Below are 20,382 nucleotides of genomic sequence, written 5' to 3'. Positions count from 1 at the left end.
TGCTATATTTGAAGATTAAACAGTGCTCTTGTGGTTAGTGAAGGACCTGATGCTCACTTGCTCTCCGGGAACTCTTGTGGGTCTGCCCCTGCCACATAAAATCAACCTGGTTTATGTTCTATTTTGGTCAATCAGATAAGCTAATAATATATGCCAAAATGGAAGGGAGGGTATGATCTTAGGGCAGCTTTTTCTAGGAAATATTTGTGTACCATTAGAGGTGCCCATGAAATTTAGAATAGGGGTTCAAATTAAAAAACATAACTTTCTCCTCTACAGTATGTTCCCTGTCCAAAAGGAAATTAAAATTGTGTTTATGTGTACATGGAAGCACACAAATGAGTTTAGAAGTGGGGGCAGAGGACTCCCAGTTTGCAAGAAAGTGAGAAAATAATTAAGGAGGAACAAGAGTGGTCCAGGGCCTGAAGTTTCATGTTCAGGGGGAGAAGCTAGCGTTTCTAACAGGTCTGGGAGGGCTTCAGGAAAAGTTTGGCCATTTAGTAAAACTGTAAAGGATAAGTTAGATGACTGCCTGGACAGTAGAGGAAAAAGTACAGGGTGTAGTATGGGGATAAACTAAAACCAGGGATTAGTTTAGGTAGAATTAAAAATTGGATGTGTAGGGCAGGGCACGATCTAAAGCTGTAGGTTGGGCCATCATTGGAGAAGGTCTTCAAAGGCAAACTGGATCTCTAGTTATGAACGAAAGGCCAATATTTATATCCTGAAGCTCCCGGGTTAATGCAGTCATTTTGAAATTAGAACCATCTTTAGTCTAAAAGTCTGGTTTTTAGACTGTGCCAGTGGTTCTCAAACTAGGGGTGATTTTGCTTACCCAGAGTCTTGTGGCAATTTCTGGAGACCATGCTGGTCATACCAACTGAATGGTGCTACTGCCATCTAGTGGTAGAAGCTGGGAATGCCGCTGAATATCCTGCAGCGCCCCGTTTCCCAGCATAGGTCATAGGAGGGAAAGTGGCAGTTTAATGGAAATGATCTTCGAAAGTAGTCCAAATAAATTCCCAACAAATTTCCCCATCTGCTCCACTTGTACCCAATTACAGTTATAGACAGAAACCATTCGTGTTTGAAAGACTACATTCCTAGAGTTCGTAAGTAGACAAATTCAAGGGGATATAATAAAGACTATAGTCTTTAAACATTCTTTTATGTTACCAAATATAAAATAATGCTTCTTCATTGAGACTAAAAATAAGTCTAGAGTAAATTAGCATAGACCATTATAGGACAAAAAGCTTTTTCCAAATGTTCAACACTAGAGCAAAGAAAGATTCTTTGAAGTTATCCATCAGTAGATTCCAAATGAAATGCCTGACCACACAAGATTAAACGCATAGGAAATTTGTCATGCAGTAATATTAGCTACATGTTTTATGAGAAGCTTCACGTGCTTTCTCTACATTACCTCTAAACCTCCCAGCAACCCTGAAAGCAGGAATTGTTAGCTCCCCATTTTACGGATGAGGAAACAAGAGGCCAAAGAAATGGTGACTTGTCAAACACACACATAGTCCATACAAGGCAGGCAGGCTCATCTAATCCAGGCCCACACCTGTCCCCTCTTCCATGCTGCTACTTCTGGAACAAAGTTTCCATTCTGTACCTCTGATAGTATTTCTGTACAGTGACACATTAATACCATTAGAAGTAAGATTGCGCAGGTGACGCAGATCCTCAGACTGTGACTACCTCATACTACCTCTGTTACTTAGTGTGGGACCCAGTGCTCTCATGGTTCAGGGACCTGATTTTCCTGCCTGTAAGTGCAAAGTAATACTGTCACTTCTCTGAACTTCGGGTATAATGAGGAAGTAGATTGGGTTGGTTGACTGTCTGAATACTTGGCCAGTCATTTAACTTCTCGTAGCAACAAGGAGCAGAGAAGGCCATGGCACCCCACTCCAGTACTCTTGCCTGGAAAATCCCATGGATGGAGGAGCCTGGTAGGCTGCAGTCCATGGGGTCGCGAAGAGTCGGACACAACTGAGTGACTTCACTTTCACTTTTCACTTTCATGCATTGGAGAAGGAAATGGCAACCCACTCCAGTGTTCTTGCCTGGAGGATCCCAGGGACGGGGAGCCTGGTGGGCTGCTGTCTATGAGGTCGCACGGAGTCGGACACGACTGAAGCGACTTAGCAGCAGCAGGGAGGTGTTCATGATCTAGGAGTAATGTGATAGTTAACAAAATGGTGCTTTATTTGTTTGTGACCTTTTACTACAACCTAAAGATTCTTTTCCTCATCCTGTACACTGTTTTGTCCCAGCCACACCAGCTTTTCACCAATATTTCAGACTTTTAAAAAATTTTATTTATTTTTAATTGAAGGATAATCGCTTTACAGTATAGTGTTGGTTTCTACCAAACATCAACGTGACCGATATTTCAGTCTTTTAAGGACTAGCTGGGGGTGGGGGCTGCCTCCATGAATTACTCCCCTGTTCCTCTAGATTCTTCATCATCAAAATTGATCTTTATTCTCTCTTTCCAGTGGGGCTAATTGTACTTCTGTTTAGCATTTGTTCCTCTAAGCTGCCTATTTTGGTAGTGTTTCCCCTGCTGGAACTGCCAGTTGTTCCCTGAAAGTAGGGAAGGGATAATCATTGCGTTCCTTCTGGGTGCTTTCTAACTTCCCATTAATGAGTTTGTGATGACATTTTCTCTTCGGCAGGCTGCAATGAAATAAAAAGATTTTAAAATATTTCAAAATTAAAAATTTAAAAAGACAAAAAAAAGACAAAGTCCCTCTATCAGACCCCCTTATTATAAAGTGTTTTATTGCTTCTTGAAGGCCAAAATCGTGAGAACTGTGTCTCAGTAGCATCAAGTGCAATGAACACATTCACAGGGAGTTTCAGAAATTAAATCCTTACAATGAATTGAATCCGGAATAATAAGAAATCACCCATCAAAAAGTGTCAGCTGCTTAATTAAAGATTTTTTTTAAATTTTATTTTATTTTTAAACTTTACAATATTGTATTAGTTTTGCCAAATATCGAAATGAATCCACCACAGGTATACCTGTGTTTCCCATCCTGAACCCTCCTCCCTCCTCCCTCCCCATACCCTCCCTCTGGGTCGTCCCAGTGCACCAGCCCCAAGCATCCAGTATTGTGCATCGAACCTGGACTGGCGACTCGTTTCATACATGATATTATACATGTTTCAATGCCATTCTCCCAAATCTCCCCACCCTCTCCCTCTCCCACAGAGTCCATAAGACTGTTCTATACATCAGTGTCTCTTTTGCTGTCTCGTACACAGGGTTATTGTTACCATCTTTCTAAATTCCATATATATGCGTTATTATACTGTATTGGTGTTTTTCTTTCTGGCTTACTTCACTCTGTTTAATAGGTTCCAGTTTCATCCATCTCATTAGAACTGATTCAAATGTATTCTTTTTAATGGCTGAGTAATACTCCATTGTGTATATGTACCACAGCTTTCTTATCCATTCATCTGCTGATGGACATCTAGGTTGCTTCCATGTCCTGGCTATTATAAACAGTGCTGCGATGAACATTGGGGTACACGTGTCTCTTTCCCTTCTGGTTTCCTCAGTGTGTATGCCCAGCAGTGGATTGCTGGATCATAAGGCAGTTCTATTTCCAGTTTTTTAAGGATTAATTAAATATTATAATGAAATTTTAACAAAATATTAAAACAAGAGGGAAATTGACAGGATTCCTTTAAATCTGTCTCTGTAAGAGCCTTGTGCACCCAGGCCTGCCTAGGACCACGTGTGTGGAGGAGTGTTTCCAGGTCCTTCTTTCTTCTGCGTCGGCCTTAACAACTTTTAACTAGAGGCTGCTGGGCAGAAAAACTCCCTTCTACCCCACAACACAGCCCCTATCTTAATGACTAGAGGGCAGCCTGCTATGTGGACATGTGATCTTTGAGCAGAGATAATGTGCTCAGGCTAGAAGACAGTCTTAGTTACCAGTGGATCTTTTCACCACACATCTCTGGTTTGGTGAGAACTGATTTTAGAAAAACAGCACACATCACAAAGACCAGCAGAGGGCACTGTTGAGCAACAATGCTTTGAATGACCCACTTTACCGGCTGGGTGCAGGCACCATGCTTTTATATGTGGGAAACTGGGGTCATCCTAGAAGCTGGCACACCGTTCCCGTGAGCCCCTTTCAGTATAACATGGGAGATGACACAGTGGATGTGAATGCCTTGACTACAGTTTTACAGAGCGGAGGTGACATCAATTAAGAGGTTGGCAAGATGATGGCGTGGGGAGCCTAGGGTACTTTGTCTGAAGAGATTCCCCCAGAGGGTTGAGTGGGGTTTGAAGAGGAAAGGTGTTTCTGAATCTGGGCTCCTCGAAGCAGCTGGAAGATTCTCAAAGAGTTTGCAGTTCAACCTGAGTAGATTTGGGAATGTGATCATCATAGAACCTCGACGTGCATGTCTGAAATTTTATTCAGAGTGAAAGAAAAATTAGTGGATTTGGGAGACTTACAGATGGGAGCAACAGAAAATAGAAAAGGAAGATTGCTCTCAAGTCAGTTGTGGGAGCACTGGCTGCCCTTGCAGCTCCCGTCAGCTCTCCTCCAAGGCAGGCACGATGCTTTCAACACCTCCGTTAGTGCCGAGATGACGCCAGCATTTGTGGCACACCGTGGGAGAGAGAAATGGTTTTATTCTCAGAGACAGAAAATGTTAAATCCTTGCTCTGCTACTGTTAATTGTGTAACCTTAATCACATTAAGACACAGTTTTTTCATCAGTAACATGTAGGTAATATATTTGCAGGATCATATGCTTTGTGAATGCCAAAATACAAATTCAAGATGCTGCCCCTCCTTCCTTCCACAAATCTTCAGTGTCAGCTATATGTTCTAACCTTCAGGAAGTATTATTTTCTTAGGGAAGACAGACAATGAATGAATAACCAAATTATTATATGTTAATTATATAGTGCCCTTCATGGAAAAGCTAGGAAGAAGAAATGATCAGAATAGAAGGATTGAGACTAGATTGACCAGTTAGATTGGCTGGTTGGGGGGTGGCCTCTCTTAGGGAGTGACATTTAAATGGAGGCCTGAACGAAGTGAGGACACAAACCATGAGAATATTGAGGGAAATACATTCCTGAGGTCAAGAGAGGACTCAGTGAACGGGATCTTGGCTTGAGGAAATGTGGCAAACGTGTTGATTCTAGAACTTACTGAACACTTGTGTGTTTTGCACACATCACCTGGGTTAGTCCTCACCACACTTGGTGAGCTCATGGCCTAGGTCTCTGTTTTAAACGAAGAAACCGAGCCTCGGAGAAGTTAAGGATTTCACCCCACATCTCACACCTGGTGAATAACTAACAAAGCCCAGACTCCACCCAGGGTCTCAGTACCTGAGCGGTTCTTGAGGCAGGGCCGTGCCAGCAGGGGGCAGTGTTGGCAGGATCCCAGAAGCACTGGCGCCTCTGGGCTTGTAACAGGGAATTTCAAGGCAGGACCCAGCAGAGCTTTTAAACGTTTGGGTTTGCCACTTGGCTGAATACCTAAAGAGTGTCGCTCATCTGTTCCTCTTTTGTGCAATGACCTTTTGGCACTTGAGAAGGTATTTTTGTGAGGTTGGGACTGGATGAGCCAACTAAGGGGTGGCGTGCGATTTCCAGGTTTCCCAGTGATTGCTCAAGAAATTAAAACATTTTTGTAAAATAACTCAGGTCCTGAATTGTATGGATTCAAACATTCTATTTCTGTCCTTGAAAATCAGTTAGCCGCCCCAGTTACGCAAGATGTTCCTTGCTGGCCTCTCTCTTCAGCCATGACCTTAACCCATGTTTTTGTTTTGTTTTTCTCTTTTTCCTACTCAGCTACCAGTAGGGAATATAAAAGCACCATTTTAGGGCAAATGGAAATTAAAACAGAGTTTAATCTAGAATATAAACTTTTTCTTTTAAAGAATACATTTTGTATCTGTAGCAGTGAATGAAGTCATGATACTCTCCTTCCTAAATACCATCCACAAAGACACAGAAAACTATTTGGTGCTGTAATTCTTCAGAATTAATTTATAACTCCTTGAGGTACACCTTCTCTAAGCTTCATACTGCAGGTGACACTTTTCTTTCCTTACTGTTGTGGGTTTTTTGTCTTTCTGTTTGCAAATACAAACACAAACAAGTAAGAACTGACAAGGAAGCATAAATATTTAGTAAAAACCCATAGAAAGTTTAGGATCAGAAGGAGGAAAGGACGCAGCAGGACCAGGATGCACCTCAAGTCCTTTAAGAAAACACCTGTTTCAAATTACAGATTTCTTTCTTAATTAGACATTCACAATTCTTGAGTTTAAACATAACACTCCCAATTCCGTCAACCACCCACGGCAATTCTCCAGGTGTTCACGATTATGTAATGTCCTAAAAAATCATCTGGATTGTGTCAATTCTCAAAGTACTGCCTGAGCTTTTTTTAAAATCCGCCATGGACGTTATTTTATCATCTAGTGTAGCAATTACAGCACTTAGCAAAAGTAAATAAATAAAAAATAGTAAAGTTTTCTCGGTTTCTGATTTTTCTTTCCCCAAAGGCTAAAAGTGTGTTTTTTCCTTTAAGTAGTGAAAGGTAGGCATTATGGACTCAGTAAAGTGTCATTGCCTAGACTTCTCTAATTTTATGGTATTTAGGATAGGTGAAATGCTGTTTACTTTGGTATTACCAGAGAACATTTCCGTAGTGGCTCAATTGGTAAAGAATCCGCCTGCAATGCGGGAGACCTCAGTTTGATCCCTGGGTTGGGAAGATCCCCTGGAGAAGAGAAAGGCTACCCACTCCAGTATTTTGACCTGGAGAATTCCATGGACTGTATAGTCTCTGGGGTCACAAAGAGTCAAACATGACTGACTTTCACACTCACACCACAAAAGTAAAGAAAATGGGGAGATAATGGTTTTTTCATTGTTTTAGAAACAGTGTTGGAATTGCTCTCTAAAATAAAATTTGGAAAACAAACAAAAAAAACTCTTTAGATATCCATGTAAATTTTCATCTTTAAATGAGTCATGCTTCCCACAATTTACTTTTGAAAGTTGCCTGACATATTTTTAGATGCTTAACAACTTCAAAGCCCCTAGATTTGGATAATTAAAAAATCTTGCAGGACGGAAAGAACATGATTTGAAGAGACTCCTTTGAGAATCCAAAGGGGAGCTTCAGTACAAGTGGAATGAAAATTGCCTTTATTATGCAGTTATTTTAATTAAAAATGCATGCATATCAGGAAAAGGAAAGCAATTCTAGACACCACACCATGTAGTTGGGCTGGTTGTTTGAAATTTGGAAGCTTTTTATTTGTCCTCTGAAATTTTTAAGCTTGTATGGAGTCCTAAGTGTCTAAGTCTTATTTTGATACGAGTACCCTCTATAATAATTCCAGATCTTTTCCACCTAGTAACATACTAAAGTCAGAGCTACCTGTGTTGTCCTCACAGCTAATAGGGAGTTATTCTTCTGATTCTTAGTGTTTTGCTTTGTGTCTCATGCCTTCCTGTCCAGCCCCAGGTCATCTACACAGGGAACCAGTATTCAACAGCATCTATGTAGAATAAAGCATATCATTACTGCCATTCACTGATTAGTGGCAGCACCTTTTATTTCCTCCAAGTAAAAATAGTTTCCATTGTAAAAAAAGTACTCATTGCAGAGAACTCAGACTATCAGAAAAGAAAGTAGATAATAAAATATACCTGCAGTTCCACCCTTTGGAGATGACCTTTAATCGCATTTTGGTGCATGTACATCTGGGCACTTACAGGCATACACAGCATGACTGGGTATAGTTTTATTTAAATAAACCCATTTCAATGCATCTTTGCATTTGATCCCTTTAACTACAATTGCTGTTCTGTAGCCTGCTTTTCTGATTAAATAATATTTCATTTGTCTGTGACAGTGAATAAAGATCTGTATTACTTTTTAACAGTTTGCATAATAATATTCTCTTGTATGGCTGTACCATCATTTATCCGAGAGGAATATTAACCACCTCATATATGCCGATGATACCACTCTAATGACAGAAAGCGAAGCCTCTTGATGAGAGTGAAAGAGGAGAGTGAAAAGGCTGGCTTAAAACTCAACATTAAAAAAACTAAGATCACGGTATCTGGTCCTATCACTTCATGACAAATAGATAGGGAAAAAGTGGAAACAGTGACAGATTTTCTTTTCTTGGGCTCCAAAATCACTGCTGACAGTGACTGCAGCCATGAAATTAAAAGACGCTTGCTTCTTGGAAGAAAAACTGACAAACCTAGACAGCATATTAAAAAGCAGAGACATTACTTTCTGACAAAGGTTCATATAGTCAAAGCTGTGGTTTTCCAATAGTCATGTATGTATGTGAGAGTTGCCAATAAAGAAGGCTGAGCACCAAAGAATTGATACTTTCAAGTTGTGGTGCTGGAGAAGACTCTTGAGAGTCCCTTGGACAACAGAGAGATCAAACCAGTCAATCCTAAAGGAAACCAACCCTGAATATTCATTGGAAGGACTGATGCTGAAGCTGAAGCTTCAACGTTTTGGCCTCCTTATGCAAAGAGCCAACTCATTGGAAAAGACCCTGAATGCTGGGAAAGATTGAAGGCAGGAGGAGAAGGGGGTGACAGAGGATGAGATGGTTGGATGGCATCACAGACTCAATTGGACATGAATTTGAGCAAACTCTGGGAGATGGTGAAGGACAGGGAAGTCTGGCATGCTGCAGTCCATGGAGTGGCAAAGAATCAGACATGACTTAGTGACTGAACAACAACAAGAACCCTGTTAACCCGTCATCCAGATTGTTGCTGTTTTTTTGCTACCATAATAAACATTTCAAGATAGATATGTGCAGACATTTCGTATTCTTGTTGTCTCCTTAGGTTAAAATCTTTGAAGTATAGTTTTTAAATTCTTAATCCATTTGGAACACATTTCTGTACTGGAGTGGGTAGCCATTCCCTTCTCCAAGGGATCTTCCCAACCCAGGGATCAAACCAAGGTCTCCCACATTGCAGGTGGATTCTTTACCAGCTGAGCCACAAGGGAAGCCCAAGAATACTGGAGTGGGTAGCCTACCCCTTCTCCAGCAGATCTTCCCAACCCAGGAATCAAACTGGGGTCTCCTGCATTGCAGGTAGATTCTTTACCAACTGAGCTATCAGAGAGTCCCTTTCTGTATATAGTGGGGGCTTACTCTCTTTTTGCTGAGAAATAAAATACTGCCTGCCGTATCCATAAACAAAGGATGTCACAGTCATCAGGATTGTGGCTATCTCTGCTGGTGAGCTGGTGAACCCTGAGGAAACTCAAGAAGTAAAGAATATATGCCATCTAGCAGCCATCAGGGGGCTTCCCATGTGGCTCAGTGGTAAAGAACCCACCTGCCAATGCAGGAGATGCATGTTGGATCCCTAGATCAGGAAGATCACCTGGAGAAGGAAATGACAACCCACTCCAGTATTCTTGCTTGGGAAATCCCATGGACAGAGGAGTCTGATGGGCTACAGTCCATGAGATTCCAAGAGTCAGACACGACTTAGTGACTAAACCACTACCACCACCAGCAGCCGTCAGACTGCAGCCACTCCCTATGGTGAGCCCTGAGGAAACTCAGGATACGAAAACATAGGATACTGGCCCCGAATAGCTGAGGTGCATATCAAAGGAATGATTTCAGTGAACTTAGACTCTTGCATCTTCCCATACACAAAAAAACACTAAATTCCTTAAGTTGAGATATCTAGTTTTCTTTGATTGATGGTTATCTTTTGTTCCTACTACCTGCGCTTTGTTGCACAGCTCCTATAACTAGCTCCCCCTTTGCTGCCTCAGAGCAGTTCTCTTAGGGTTCCTTGAGATGCTGCTTCCCAGGCTGGAAGTCCTAAAAATGTCTGCCAAATAAAACATAACTCTCAACTTGTAGCTTGTGAATATTTTTTTAGTTGACATTTCATATAGTCAGTCTCTTGTTCCAACAATACGATTTATTGGAAAATGCATCCCTTGGCCCCCTGATTTGAAATTGCTGTGATTATATGTTGATTTCTCCTACAGATGAGTCTCCTTTATTCCTGCGTCAGTGTTGCATTGTTGCCATTATGATCGCAAGTTCCCAAGCAGGGGTTTTAGACTTAAAATCTAATCAGAGTTCTCCCGAGAAATAGAACCAATTGGATACACAAAGACCATGTAAGAGGCAATTTATTATAGGAATTGGCTCACATGATTAAGGAAGGTGGGCAAATCTCACAGTCTGCCATCTACAAGCTGGCCCTGGTCCAAGGGACTGACTGCTGATGTAAGTCCCAGAATTCAAAGACTGAGAACCTGGAGTTTTGATGTCTGAGGGCAGGAGAAGATAGGCATCTCAGCTGAATGAGAGAGAGCATGAACTCACCCTCCCTCCACCTTTTGTTCTGTTCGAGCCCTCAAAGCATTGGATGTACCCACCCACACTGGTGATGGTGGAACATGTGTCTTCAGTCTGCTGAGTCAAATGCTAATCTCATCCAGAAGCACCTTCACAGACGCTCCCGGACATAATGTTTTACCTACTATCTGAGCATCCCTTAGCCCAGTCAAGTTGACAACATAAAATTAACCACCACAGTCTAGATCCTCTAGTTTCTGTAGCCATCTCCCTGTCGCCTGCTGAGATAAAGGTCACTGCCAAGGCAGTCCTGTACACAGTATATACCCAATGACATTGTTCTGCAGGATGACACGTGAAGAGTCCTCATGTCACCCAGCTTGATTTTCACTGTTGTAAGTGCTCTACAAATACTTGTTTTCAAGATCCAGCACTCAATAAAATTTACTCCAGAAGAGCTGGGTTTATTATAAGGCTGCAGTGTAAGATTTCAACAGCATGACAGTAGCAGGTCTTAAATTGCCCTTAAATTGCCCTTAAATTGGGAGTTTGAAGAGACAGAATAAATAATGGCCTGTTTTCCCAGCCTGGATTCTGAACGATTTCAGATGAAAGAGTAAGAAAGATAGATAGCAGAAAAAAATAGACCTTTATTTCCAATAAAGATGATCCTGTCAAATGAGGCTTATGTCTGCAGGCAGCTGGGCTTCCGAGTGAAGTGAAGTGAAGTGAAGTGAAGTCGCTCAGTCGTGTCCGACTCTTTGCGACCCCATGGCCTGTACCAGGCTCCTCTGTCAATGGGATTTTCCAGGCAGTAGTCCTGGAGTGGATTGCTATTTCCTTCTCCAGGGGATCTTCCCAACCCAGGGATCGAACCCAGGTCTCCTGCATTGTAGACAGATGCTTTACTGTCTGAGCCACCAGGGAAGCTTCCAAATACCACACGTGAAACTGAGGCAAACTCTGTTCCGATCTCACTGGATGTGCTGGAGCTGGTCCTTCTCATAGAGGTGAAGAGCGAAAGAGGACCCTGGCCTTCTGTGGGCAGGCTGATTCCCAAAGAGGAAGGGGAGAGGCAGGGTTCAGTATAGGAGAGCAGTTTCTTTTAAGTTGACCAATCAGATCAAGCTGTTCCCTTCCAACCTTGGAGGGGTGGGCGAGCTGCAGCAAGAATTAAGGAGTGTTAAGTCCATGGGTGGAGAAGGCAATGGCACCCCACTCCAGTACTCTTGCCTGGAAAATCCCATGGATTGAGGAGCCTGGAAGGCTGCAGTCCATGGGGTAGCTAGGAGTTGGACACGACTGAGCGACTTCACTATCACTTTTCTCTTTCATGCATTGGAGAGGGAAATGGCAACCCACTCCAGTGTTCTTGCCTGGAGAATCCCAGGGACAGGGGAGCCTGGTGGGTTGCTGTCCATGGGGTCGCACAGAGTCGGACACGACTGAAGCGACTTAGCAGCAGCAGCAGCAGCAGCAAGTCCATGGGGTCACAAAGAGTCGGACACCATTGAGCGACTGAGTAACTGAACTGAATTGAATATTAATGGAGTACCCTCCGTGGGGAGGGAGATACATCACAAAGGGCAGTGGAGGTTTTCCCTAACACTTTGTGGAAGGCCCTGCCTTGCTTATGGAGCAGGGATTGCATGATAAAGGAGGCCAAGATCGTGGCTGAACTAAACATTCGTTAAGTGCTGTACTTGGTTTTATTTTGTGGCCCCCTTCTTGTCTCTCTAGGCTTATCTCTTGCCATTCCTGTTCCTTGAACGAGAGATGATCTTCTTTACTTCTTGTTCTTCACGTATGCTGGAACACACTCCTGGCCCATCTTCACTGTCATCTTTTTTGTCTGGCTTACTCCCATCCCTCCTTAGGCTTCACTTCCTCTGAGAAACTTTGTCTGGCACCCAAATGTGAGCTAAATCCTTCCTGTGCTCCTCACAGTAAATCCTTCCAATGATTACTCAGGACTGATTTCCTTTAGGATTGACTGGTTGAATCTCCTTGCAGTCCAAGGGACTCTCAAGAGTCTTCTCCAACACCACAGTTCAAAAGCATCAATTCTTCAGCACTCAGCCTTCTTTATGGCCCAACTCTCACATCCATACATGACTACTGGAAAAACCACAGCTTTGACTCTACGGATCTTTGTTGGTAAAGTGATATCTCTGCTTTTTAATACACCCTCTAAGTTTGTCATAGCTTTTCTTTCAAGGAAGTGTCTTTTAATTTCATGGCTGCAGTCACCATCTGCAGTAATTTTGGAGCCCAAGAAAATACAAGTCTCTCACTGTTTCCATTGTTTCCCCATCTATTTGCCATGAAGTGATGGGACCAGATGCCATGATCTTCATTTTTTTGAATGTTGAGTTTTAAGCCAACTTTTTCACTCTCCTCTTTCACTTTCATCATGAGGCTCTTTAGTTCCTCTTTACTTTCTGCCATAAGGGTGGTATCATCTGCATATCTGAGGTTATTGATATTTCTCCTGGCAATCTTAATTCCAGCTTGTGCTTCATCTAGCCCAACATTTCACATGATGTACTCTGTGTATAAGTTAAATAGCAGGGTGACAATATACAGCCTTGACATACTCCTTTCCCAGTTTGAAACCAATCCATTGTTCCATGTCTGGTTCTGACTGTTGCTTCTTGATGTGCATACAGATTTCTCAGGAGGCAGGTCAGGTGGTCTGGTATTCCTATCTCTTGAAGAATTTCCCACAGTTTGTTGTGATCCACACAGTCAAAAGTTTTAGCATAGTCAATGAAGCAGAAACAAAAAGAATTCTCTTGCTTTTTTTTTTATGATCCAATGGATGTTGGCTATTTGATCTCTTGATTCCTCTGCCTTTTCTAAATCCAGCTGGAACATCTAGAAGTTCTCAGTTTATGTACTGTTGAAGATTAGGTCTACTTTTTATGCCTTAGGATAAAGCAAAAACATAGACTACAAAAAAAAAAAACCTGGCCTAGATATGTATAATGGGTTCTTGTATGGAAGAGGAAATAATTTTTGTGTAAAATAGTGGTGTCTGATGTATATGCTGAGACCTTTATAAATATTTTTCTTCTCTTACCTCTTGGGTATATTTTTTTTTGTTTTTCTTCTTAAAATGTAGTATTTTTACTCTGTTTCTTTTTGTAGTTTTAGAGAGTTGTAATTTGTTGGTAAAAAGTATTATCTGTTTTTAAGTACTGGTTCAAATTGCTGTATTTTGTGGACTGGGTCTTTGAGCAAAAATTAGATCTGGGTTACATAATTACAAGAGATGTTGGGATTTTAATTGCAGATGACATTTTTGGTTTCGTTTGTTTAAATAATGGTTAAAGAGAATTTTGAAATAAAACTTCCAACATTAAAAGGATAAACACATTGAACTTTAAAACAAGTGTTCAGTTTAGTTCAGTTCAGTTGCTCAGTTGTGTCCGACTCTTTGCGACCCCATGAACCGCAGCACGCCAGGCCTCCCTGTCCATCACCATCTCCCGGAGTTCACTCAAACTCACATCCATCGAGTCGGTGATGCCATCCAGCCATCTCATCCTCTGATGTCTCCTTTTCCTCCTGCCCCCAATCCCTCCCAGCATCAGAGTCTTTTCCAATGAGTCAACTTTTCGCATGAGGTGGCTAAAGTACTGGAGTTTCAGCTTTAGCATCATTCCCTCCAAAGAAATCCCAGGGCTGATCTCCTTCAGAATGGACTGGTTGGTTCTCCTTGCAGTCCAAGGGACTCTCAAGAGTCTTCTCCAACACCACAGTTCAAAAGCATCAATTCTTCGGCACTCAGCTTTCTTCACAGTCCAACTCTCACATCCATACATGACCACTGGAAAAACCATAGCCTTGACTAGACGGACCTTTGTTGGCAAAGTAATATCTCTGCTTTTCAATATGCTATCTAGGTTGGTCATAACTTTTCTTCCAAGGAGTAAGCGTCTTTTAATTTCATGGCTGCAGTCACCATCTGCAGTGATTTTGGAGCCCCAAAAAATAAAGTCTGACACTGTTTCCCCATCTGTTTCCCATGAAGTGATGGGATCAGATGCCATGCATAGCTATAATATGAAAACTTTGTCCAGTAATACAAATGATCAGAGTTTCATCCATAAGCCAGAAGCAGGAGCCACACGTGGTTTGCAGATAAACATGGTTTGACAGATACCTTTAAGAACTGTTGAGGCTCATTGGTATTTCTTGTTGGCATTACAGGTGAATTTCATAAGTGTATACAAAATAAGCAAAATGGAAAGTTGAATCTAAATAGAGTTGTACAGAGAGGGCCCCAACCTCAACATACACATGATGTTTTAAGCTTTTAGTATTAAATTGTATATTTCAAATGTTACCATGTCCTTGGGGTAGTGTAAAATCCTTTCTAAGTATTTGGTGCCTTTTTCATCTTTGTTAGTTAGGATAATCACAGTAGTTTTTTAAATACGAATTTTAGAGATGCTTGATTTTTTCCTTTTAGTGAAATCATGAACTAAGACGGACTTGATTTTCTTGTGCAGTTTAAAATTGGTGCCATCTCATTTTGCCCAGAGATACCATGATTGCAGAGGCTCCCAGGAAGGTTTTGCTCTCCACACAAAATGCCTACCATAGATGGATGCCGATATCCAGGTTTATTTATCAAGATCAGTGTTATCAAGTGAAACTTTCTATAAAGATGGAAATGCCTTATCATCTGCACTGTCCTACTATGGTGGCCACTAGTAGGGCTGTTGTATGACTCAAATTGTGACTAGTACAGTTGAGGACCTGAATCTTACATTTTGTTTAATTTTAATTACTTTAAACTTAGCCACTTGTGGCTAGTGGCTCCCCTGACGGACAATTCAGAATTTCAGCATGGACAGTGCTTTTAGATTTAATACAGACACGCCTCTGGAAAGTCAACTTGCATTTCTGTGAAATCATTTGACATATCTTGCCAGCATGTATTGAACAATTTTGTGGGTGTGCGTGCCTGGTCCTCTGGATTTCTCCAGTCACCTTGTAGAGGAAGGTGTGGAGGTCTGATATCTGTCCTCCCACACACCTCTGTCAGCATGGTCTTGGTAACAGGGTTCCTGCTGTCTCAGTGGGAGCTTCCTCTCTTCACTCTGAGCGCTGGAGCCCCTCTCACTCAGCCAGGGGCTCTGCTTGCTCACGGCTGCTTCTGCCTGGAGGAAGGGGCTCCCAATTGAAATTCTCTCAAAGATGTTGCCTGGCCTAGCAGGGCCCTGTCAACTGAGGTCCATCCACTCAGCTCACCTGGCAAGTTTTCCTAAACACATTTTTAATGGAAAAAGTGAACAACTCTTCACAGCTCTCCAACACCTACTTTTTCTTCTGTTCCACCCCGCCAAAGGTATCTTACCTCCTGGAAGGGGGCAGCATGGCCCATGAAGACTTCTGCGGACACGCTGGTCAGTTGAACCCAGGAGACCTGCAGGTATGGCCAAGACGAGGAATGGCCGATGGTTCATAGTCTTTGGCTGTTACTGATGACCCCACCCACATCTGGTACCTTCTCACGTCCCTGCTCTGTCTGTTATGTCCTGGACTTCTCCCTTCCTATGGCTCCTTGCACTCCACCTGAAAACTTGTGCAGGGCTCTTGTGTTCTTCTCTCATGCTTCCCTAAACCCCCCACAGTCATTTTTTAGCTCTTACCTAAGTCTTTCTTATGTTTCTCAAAAGAGTAATCATGAGTCACGGTCTCAGCTGCCTTCTCTTCCACCCTATCCTCCACTCATTGAAGTCAAGGTTGGCCTCTCAGCACTGCCCCCAAACCTTTCCTGAAGCTGTCCAGGTCCTGGTCACTCACAATGTCCCAGTTGCCACATTCACTGCTCCAGTTTCTGTCCTCATCTTTCTAGATTTCTCTGCTGTCTTTGAGACAGTTTTCTATCTTCCAGTTCATTTTCAGTGTAGGTATTGTCACTTAAGAATATGACCCAAGCCCTGCCACCATACAAGTCCTGTCGGACACATGTTACAGGTAAAATTCCCAGGGAATGTTTGGGTCATTTTTGCCAGTTTTTATAAGCCTGGACTCTATATCGGGTACTTTCTGGGATTATTTACATATTTTGTGGGATGACAGCTGAAAATATTTGAATTGTGGCATTTCAGTGAACACGAGATTGAAAGTGAAAGTCGTTCAGTCCTGTCCGACTCTTTGTGACCCCATTGACTATACAGTGCTTGGAGTTCTCCAGGCCAGAATACTGGAGTGGATAGCTCTTTCCCTTCTCAAGCAGATCTTCTCAACCCAGGAATCGAACTGGGGTTTCCTGCATTGCAGGAGGATTCTTTACCAACTGAGCTATCAGGGAATTAGATGTGAGAGTTGGAGTATAAAGAAAGCTGAGCACCAAAGAATTGAGGCTTTTGAAATATGGTGTTGGAGAAGACTCTTTGACAGTCCCTTGGACTGCAAGGAGATCCAACCAGTCCATCCTAAAGGAAATCAGTCCTGAATATTCACTGGAAGGACTGATGCTGAAGCTGAAACTCCAATACTTTGGCCCCCTGATGCGAAGAACTGACTCATTGGAAAAGACCCTGATGCTGGGAAAGATTAAAGGCAGGAGGAGAAGGGGACGACAGAGGATGAGATAGTTGGATGGCATCACTGATGCGATGGACAGGAGTTTGAGTAGGCTCTGGGACTTGGTGATGGACAGAGGAGCCTGGCGTGCTGCAGTCCATGGGGTCACAAAGAGTCAGACATGACTGAGCGACTGAACTGAACTGAACTGAGATTGAAAGTCAGAAAAGCAAAAGAGCAAAGAGTCATGGCCCAAAAGTCAACAGTAACATCTCACCAGAGCAGAACATAAAGTGTAGCTCTGACTGGCTGTGACCCCAGAAGTGGGTTCTTCCACCCCCCATGCAGGAGTTCTAACGTACCTTGGCATGGATCCCAGCAGGATTGAGCCTCAGGTGCCCACAGATGCAACCTGCTCATTAACCCCCTTTTTGGGTTTCTCCCTTGTCTGGCTTGCTCTTCCTTTCTTTCTGCAACACTTTCTAGATGAAGTCCCTGCACTGGAGACCTGTCTCAGGATCTTCTGCGGGAGAAGCCAAGCTGAGACAGACAGGAGACCTACCTGTTGTTTTCTAGCTCTTCATCTCCAGATCCTGAGCTTGGCATCTGGGGCTGGCCCCTCATATGCTCCTACTAACTAAGAAGGAAATGAATGCATGCAAGATCTGCACAGCAGTGGAGGCAGTAAATTTCTCCAGGTAGTGATGACTCCGTTAACAGAGTCGAGCCAACTGACTCAAGTCAGCTGTCTGGGGTGTGGTGGAGTCTGTGGGCCTCCACATGTACCATGCGCCCGTCCTCCATCCTGCCCTGGGCATGGCCCTCTGCCCAGGGAAGGGCCTCTCCCAAGGTGGTGCTCCCTCCTGCTGCATGGCCCACACTTGAGGGTTTGTTGATGTGGGGATAGAAGAGCCTCCACCTGGGACAGTTCTAAAGTTTCATCCAATTCCAGAGCTCCCTGCTGGATCAGCTGAGGCTTCCACTGTAGCTGCATTGGTGATTGGCTTCTCTTCGTGCCCCTTCCTCTTTTCTCACTGATTAAGATGCATCTCCTGAGAGCCCTCCCCAGTTTACCCTCTGCCTGCAACTTCCCATCTCAGAGGGCAACCTGAGACTCAGAGATGCCAAAGAGGGGGTTCTTCCGCCTCTGTGAATGCCCGAGCTGATGCTTTGATTTCACACTCCGAGGCATGGGATGCGTTTGGAAAACCAGAAAGGGCCCCAGCAGTTGTCACTGTCGTTTTGTTATTCCTCATGGTGCCTGGGGACTTGGAAAGCAGCACTTGTAAGGTGCCTGGCTTAGTTACTGGGGTGTAATCGTCCCACCTGCCGGCTCACTACAGGCCAGGTCACACTTCCTTCTTGTCGCTCTGGTATTTGCAGTGGATGACCGCGGGCCAGGGCATCATGCACGCCGAGATGCCTTGCTCAGAGGAGCCAGTCCACGGCCTACAACTCTGGGTTAATTTGAGGAGCTCACAGAAGATGGTGAAGCCTCGGTACCAGGAACTGAAAAGTGACGAAATCCCTAAACCCAGTCAAGATGGCGTGACCGTTGCTGTTATTTCTGGAGAAGCCCTGGGAATCAAGGTAAGCCACGCCATGGGGTGTTTGTGAAAGCTGAGGTGCGTGGCGACACGACACTGGACCACTCTGGGTCTGCAACTCTCACTGAGTTTTTCACAGTTCCCGTCTCATGGAATGGACTTGCTTCAGAGGTGTCAGAGTAAGTGCATTCTAAGGGAACCTGGAAGTTTTTTGCCATGTGCTAACCCTTAGAGTTAGGAAAATTATAGGAAAGCAAGCTCATGTAAAAAATTCAGTAAAAAAGCAGTTTTCAAGATTCATCTTAACATGTGTGCAGATTGGGTCTGTTTCCTTTCATTTATAGTATAGTCTTAGATTAGAACAGTGCGTTTCAGAAACTAAATCCAAAACTGACTCTACTCCCTGAAGATATATTTAAATTATTTGTGCTCAACTTAGTAAGGACATATATTGCTACATCATAGAAAGGGTTTTTTTAAATTGACTTGAACATTTATTTAATCCATTTATGTCTTATTGTTGTTGTTCAGTCCCTCAGTTGTGTCCAGCTCTTTGTGACCCCACGGACCACAGCACACCAGGCTTCCCTGTCCCTCACTATCTCCCGGAGTTTGCTCAAACTTATGTCCATTGAGTTGGTGATGCCATCCAACTCATCTCATTCTCTGTCATCCCCTTCTCCTCCTGCAAAGCCCTTTATGTCTTATACATTCTTCTTAACTGAGACTTTATATTTCGCTTCTGGGTCCCACCTTTTAATCAAATGAGATCAATTTCAGCTAAATTTCATGGACAGATGTTGGTACAGAAAGGGTATGGTCAGGACTGCGTTAGTCGCATACCGGCTTCCCGGGAGCCTGGGTTCCTAGGTACTGAGCTAGGTCGTGTGGTCTCTTAGGTGAGGTTCCACAGAGGCAGACCCAGAGGTGAGCACTCCTCCGGCAGTGGTTTTAAAGGGAGTGTCCCTTGGGGAACAGAAACAGGAACCCGGACAGGAAAGGGAAGGTAGCCGAGCAAGGGTGTCAGCTCAGGCAGAGTCCCAAAGAGGACTCGGACTCGGGAGGATCAGTCTGCCCCACCCTGGGCAAGGGAGCCGGGCTTTCGTGCTCCCTTTCCCCAAGTTATTACTTACGGCCATTGGTTTGGGGTGGGTGGCACAGAAATGGTTAAAAAGGATGGAAAGGGGGATCTGGGAGAGGCTGAGACCTCCAGTTCCCCGCTTGCTACCTGTTGTCTATTTTCAGTTGTCTGTTAACCTGTTCAGTTGGCATCAACATATGGGGACCCACTTTGCAATTCTTTGTGCAACCAGCCCTTAAAGCTATTTTAAATGCTAATTTAAATAAATTTTGTTTATATGCACCCACAGGGATGGCGGCTGGGCAGTGGGATGCACCTCGTGGTTAGCAAGTTGGTCGTGATTATTGGTGAGGACTTACTGGTTTTTATATTTCCTGCGCTGCAACCGCAGTTCTTTCCTGTCCTGCGTCCTTACCATGTTTCCAGTGCAAATAGAAGTGATTGAGGAAAAGCATATCAAATTTCACTCCCTATGAAGCATTGATAACTGACTGCTGCCTGTGCCCTGGCAGGCCTCTGGCTTCACTTTGCAGTTGAAAAAGTTGCCCTTCATTGTGTTTCTGTGACCCATTTGTACGTTGCCAAGCATTTGGGCAGCACCCTTCTCAGCTGTGCATCCAGGGTTTCCTTCTCTTCAGCTCTACAGAGAGATCTTTACAGGTACAAGGCAGAGCACATGGAGGGTCTAAGAGAGCCGAATTGGTGCAGAGGAGATGCCCTTCACTCCATTTCCCAAAGTTTTCATTCTGTGTTTTCAGGACTCCAGGGATGGGCCTTCTGGGGATCCTGAGGCCGATGGTAAAGGTCAAA

General features: G+C 43.5%; 1 protein-coding gene across 3 annotated transcripts in view; it reads left to right on the top strand.

The window, feature by feature from the left end:
• Positions 1–20,382, top strand: part of PIR (pirin) — a 99,456-nt gene that overhangs the window by 22,051 nt on the left and 57,023 nt on the right. For 2 of the 3 annotated variants that reach the window (XM_070365767.1, XM_005903113.2), the window contains exons 4-5: positions 15,761–15,844; positions 18,328–18,534. In XM_070365767.1, the coding sequence (XP_070221868.1) occupies positions 15,761–15,844; positions 18,328–18,534 (291 nt within the window). The remainder of the gene's footprint in view (positions 1–15,760; positions 15,845–18,327; positions 18,535–20,382) is intronic. The other variant, XM_070365768.1, reaches the window with a different exon arrangement.

This window comes from Bos mutus, chromosome X, assembly GCF_027580195.1.
Source record: "Bos mutus isolate GX-2022 chromosome X, NWIPB_WYAK_1.1, whole genome shotgun sequence".
Classification (NCBI taxonomy): Eukaryota; Metazoa; Chordata; class Mammalia; order Artiodactyla; family Bovidae; genus Bos; species Bos mutus.
Note: the sequence above shows the minus strand (reverse complement) of the source record. Positions and strands in the feature narration are given on the sequence as shown.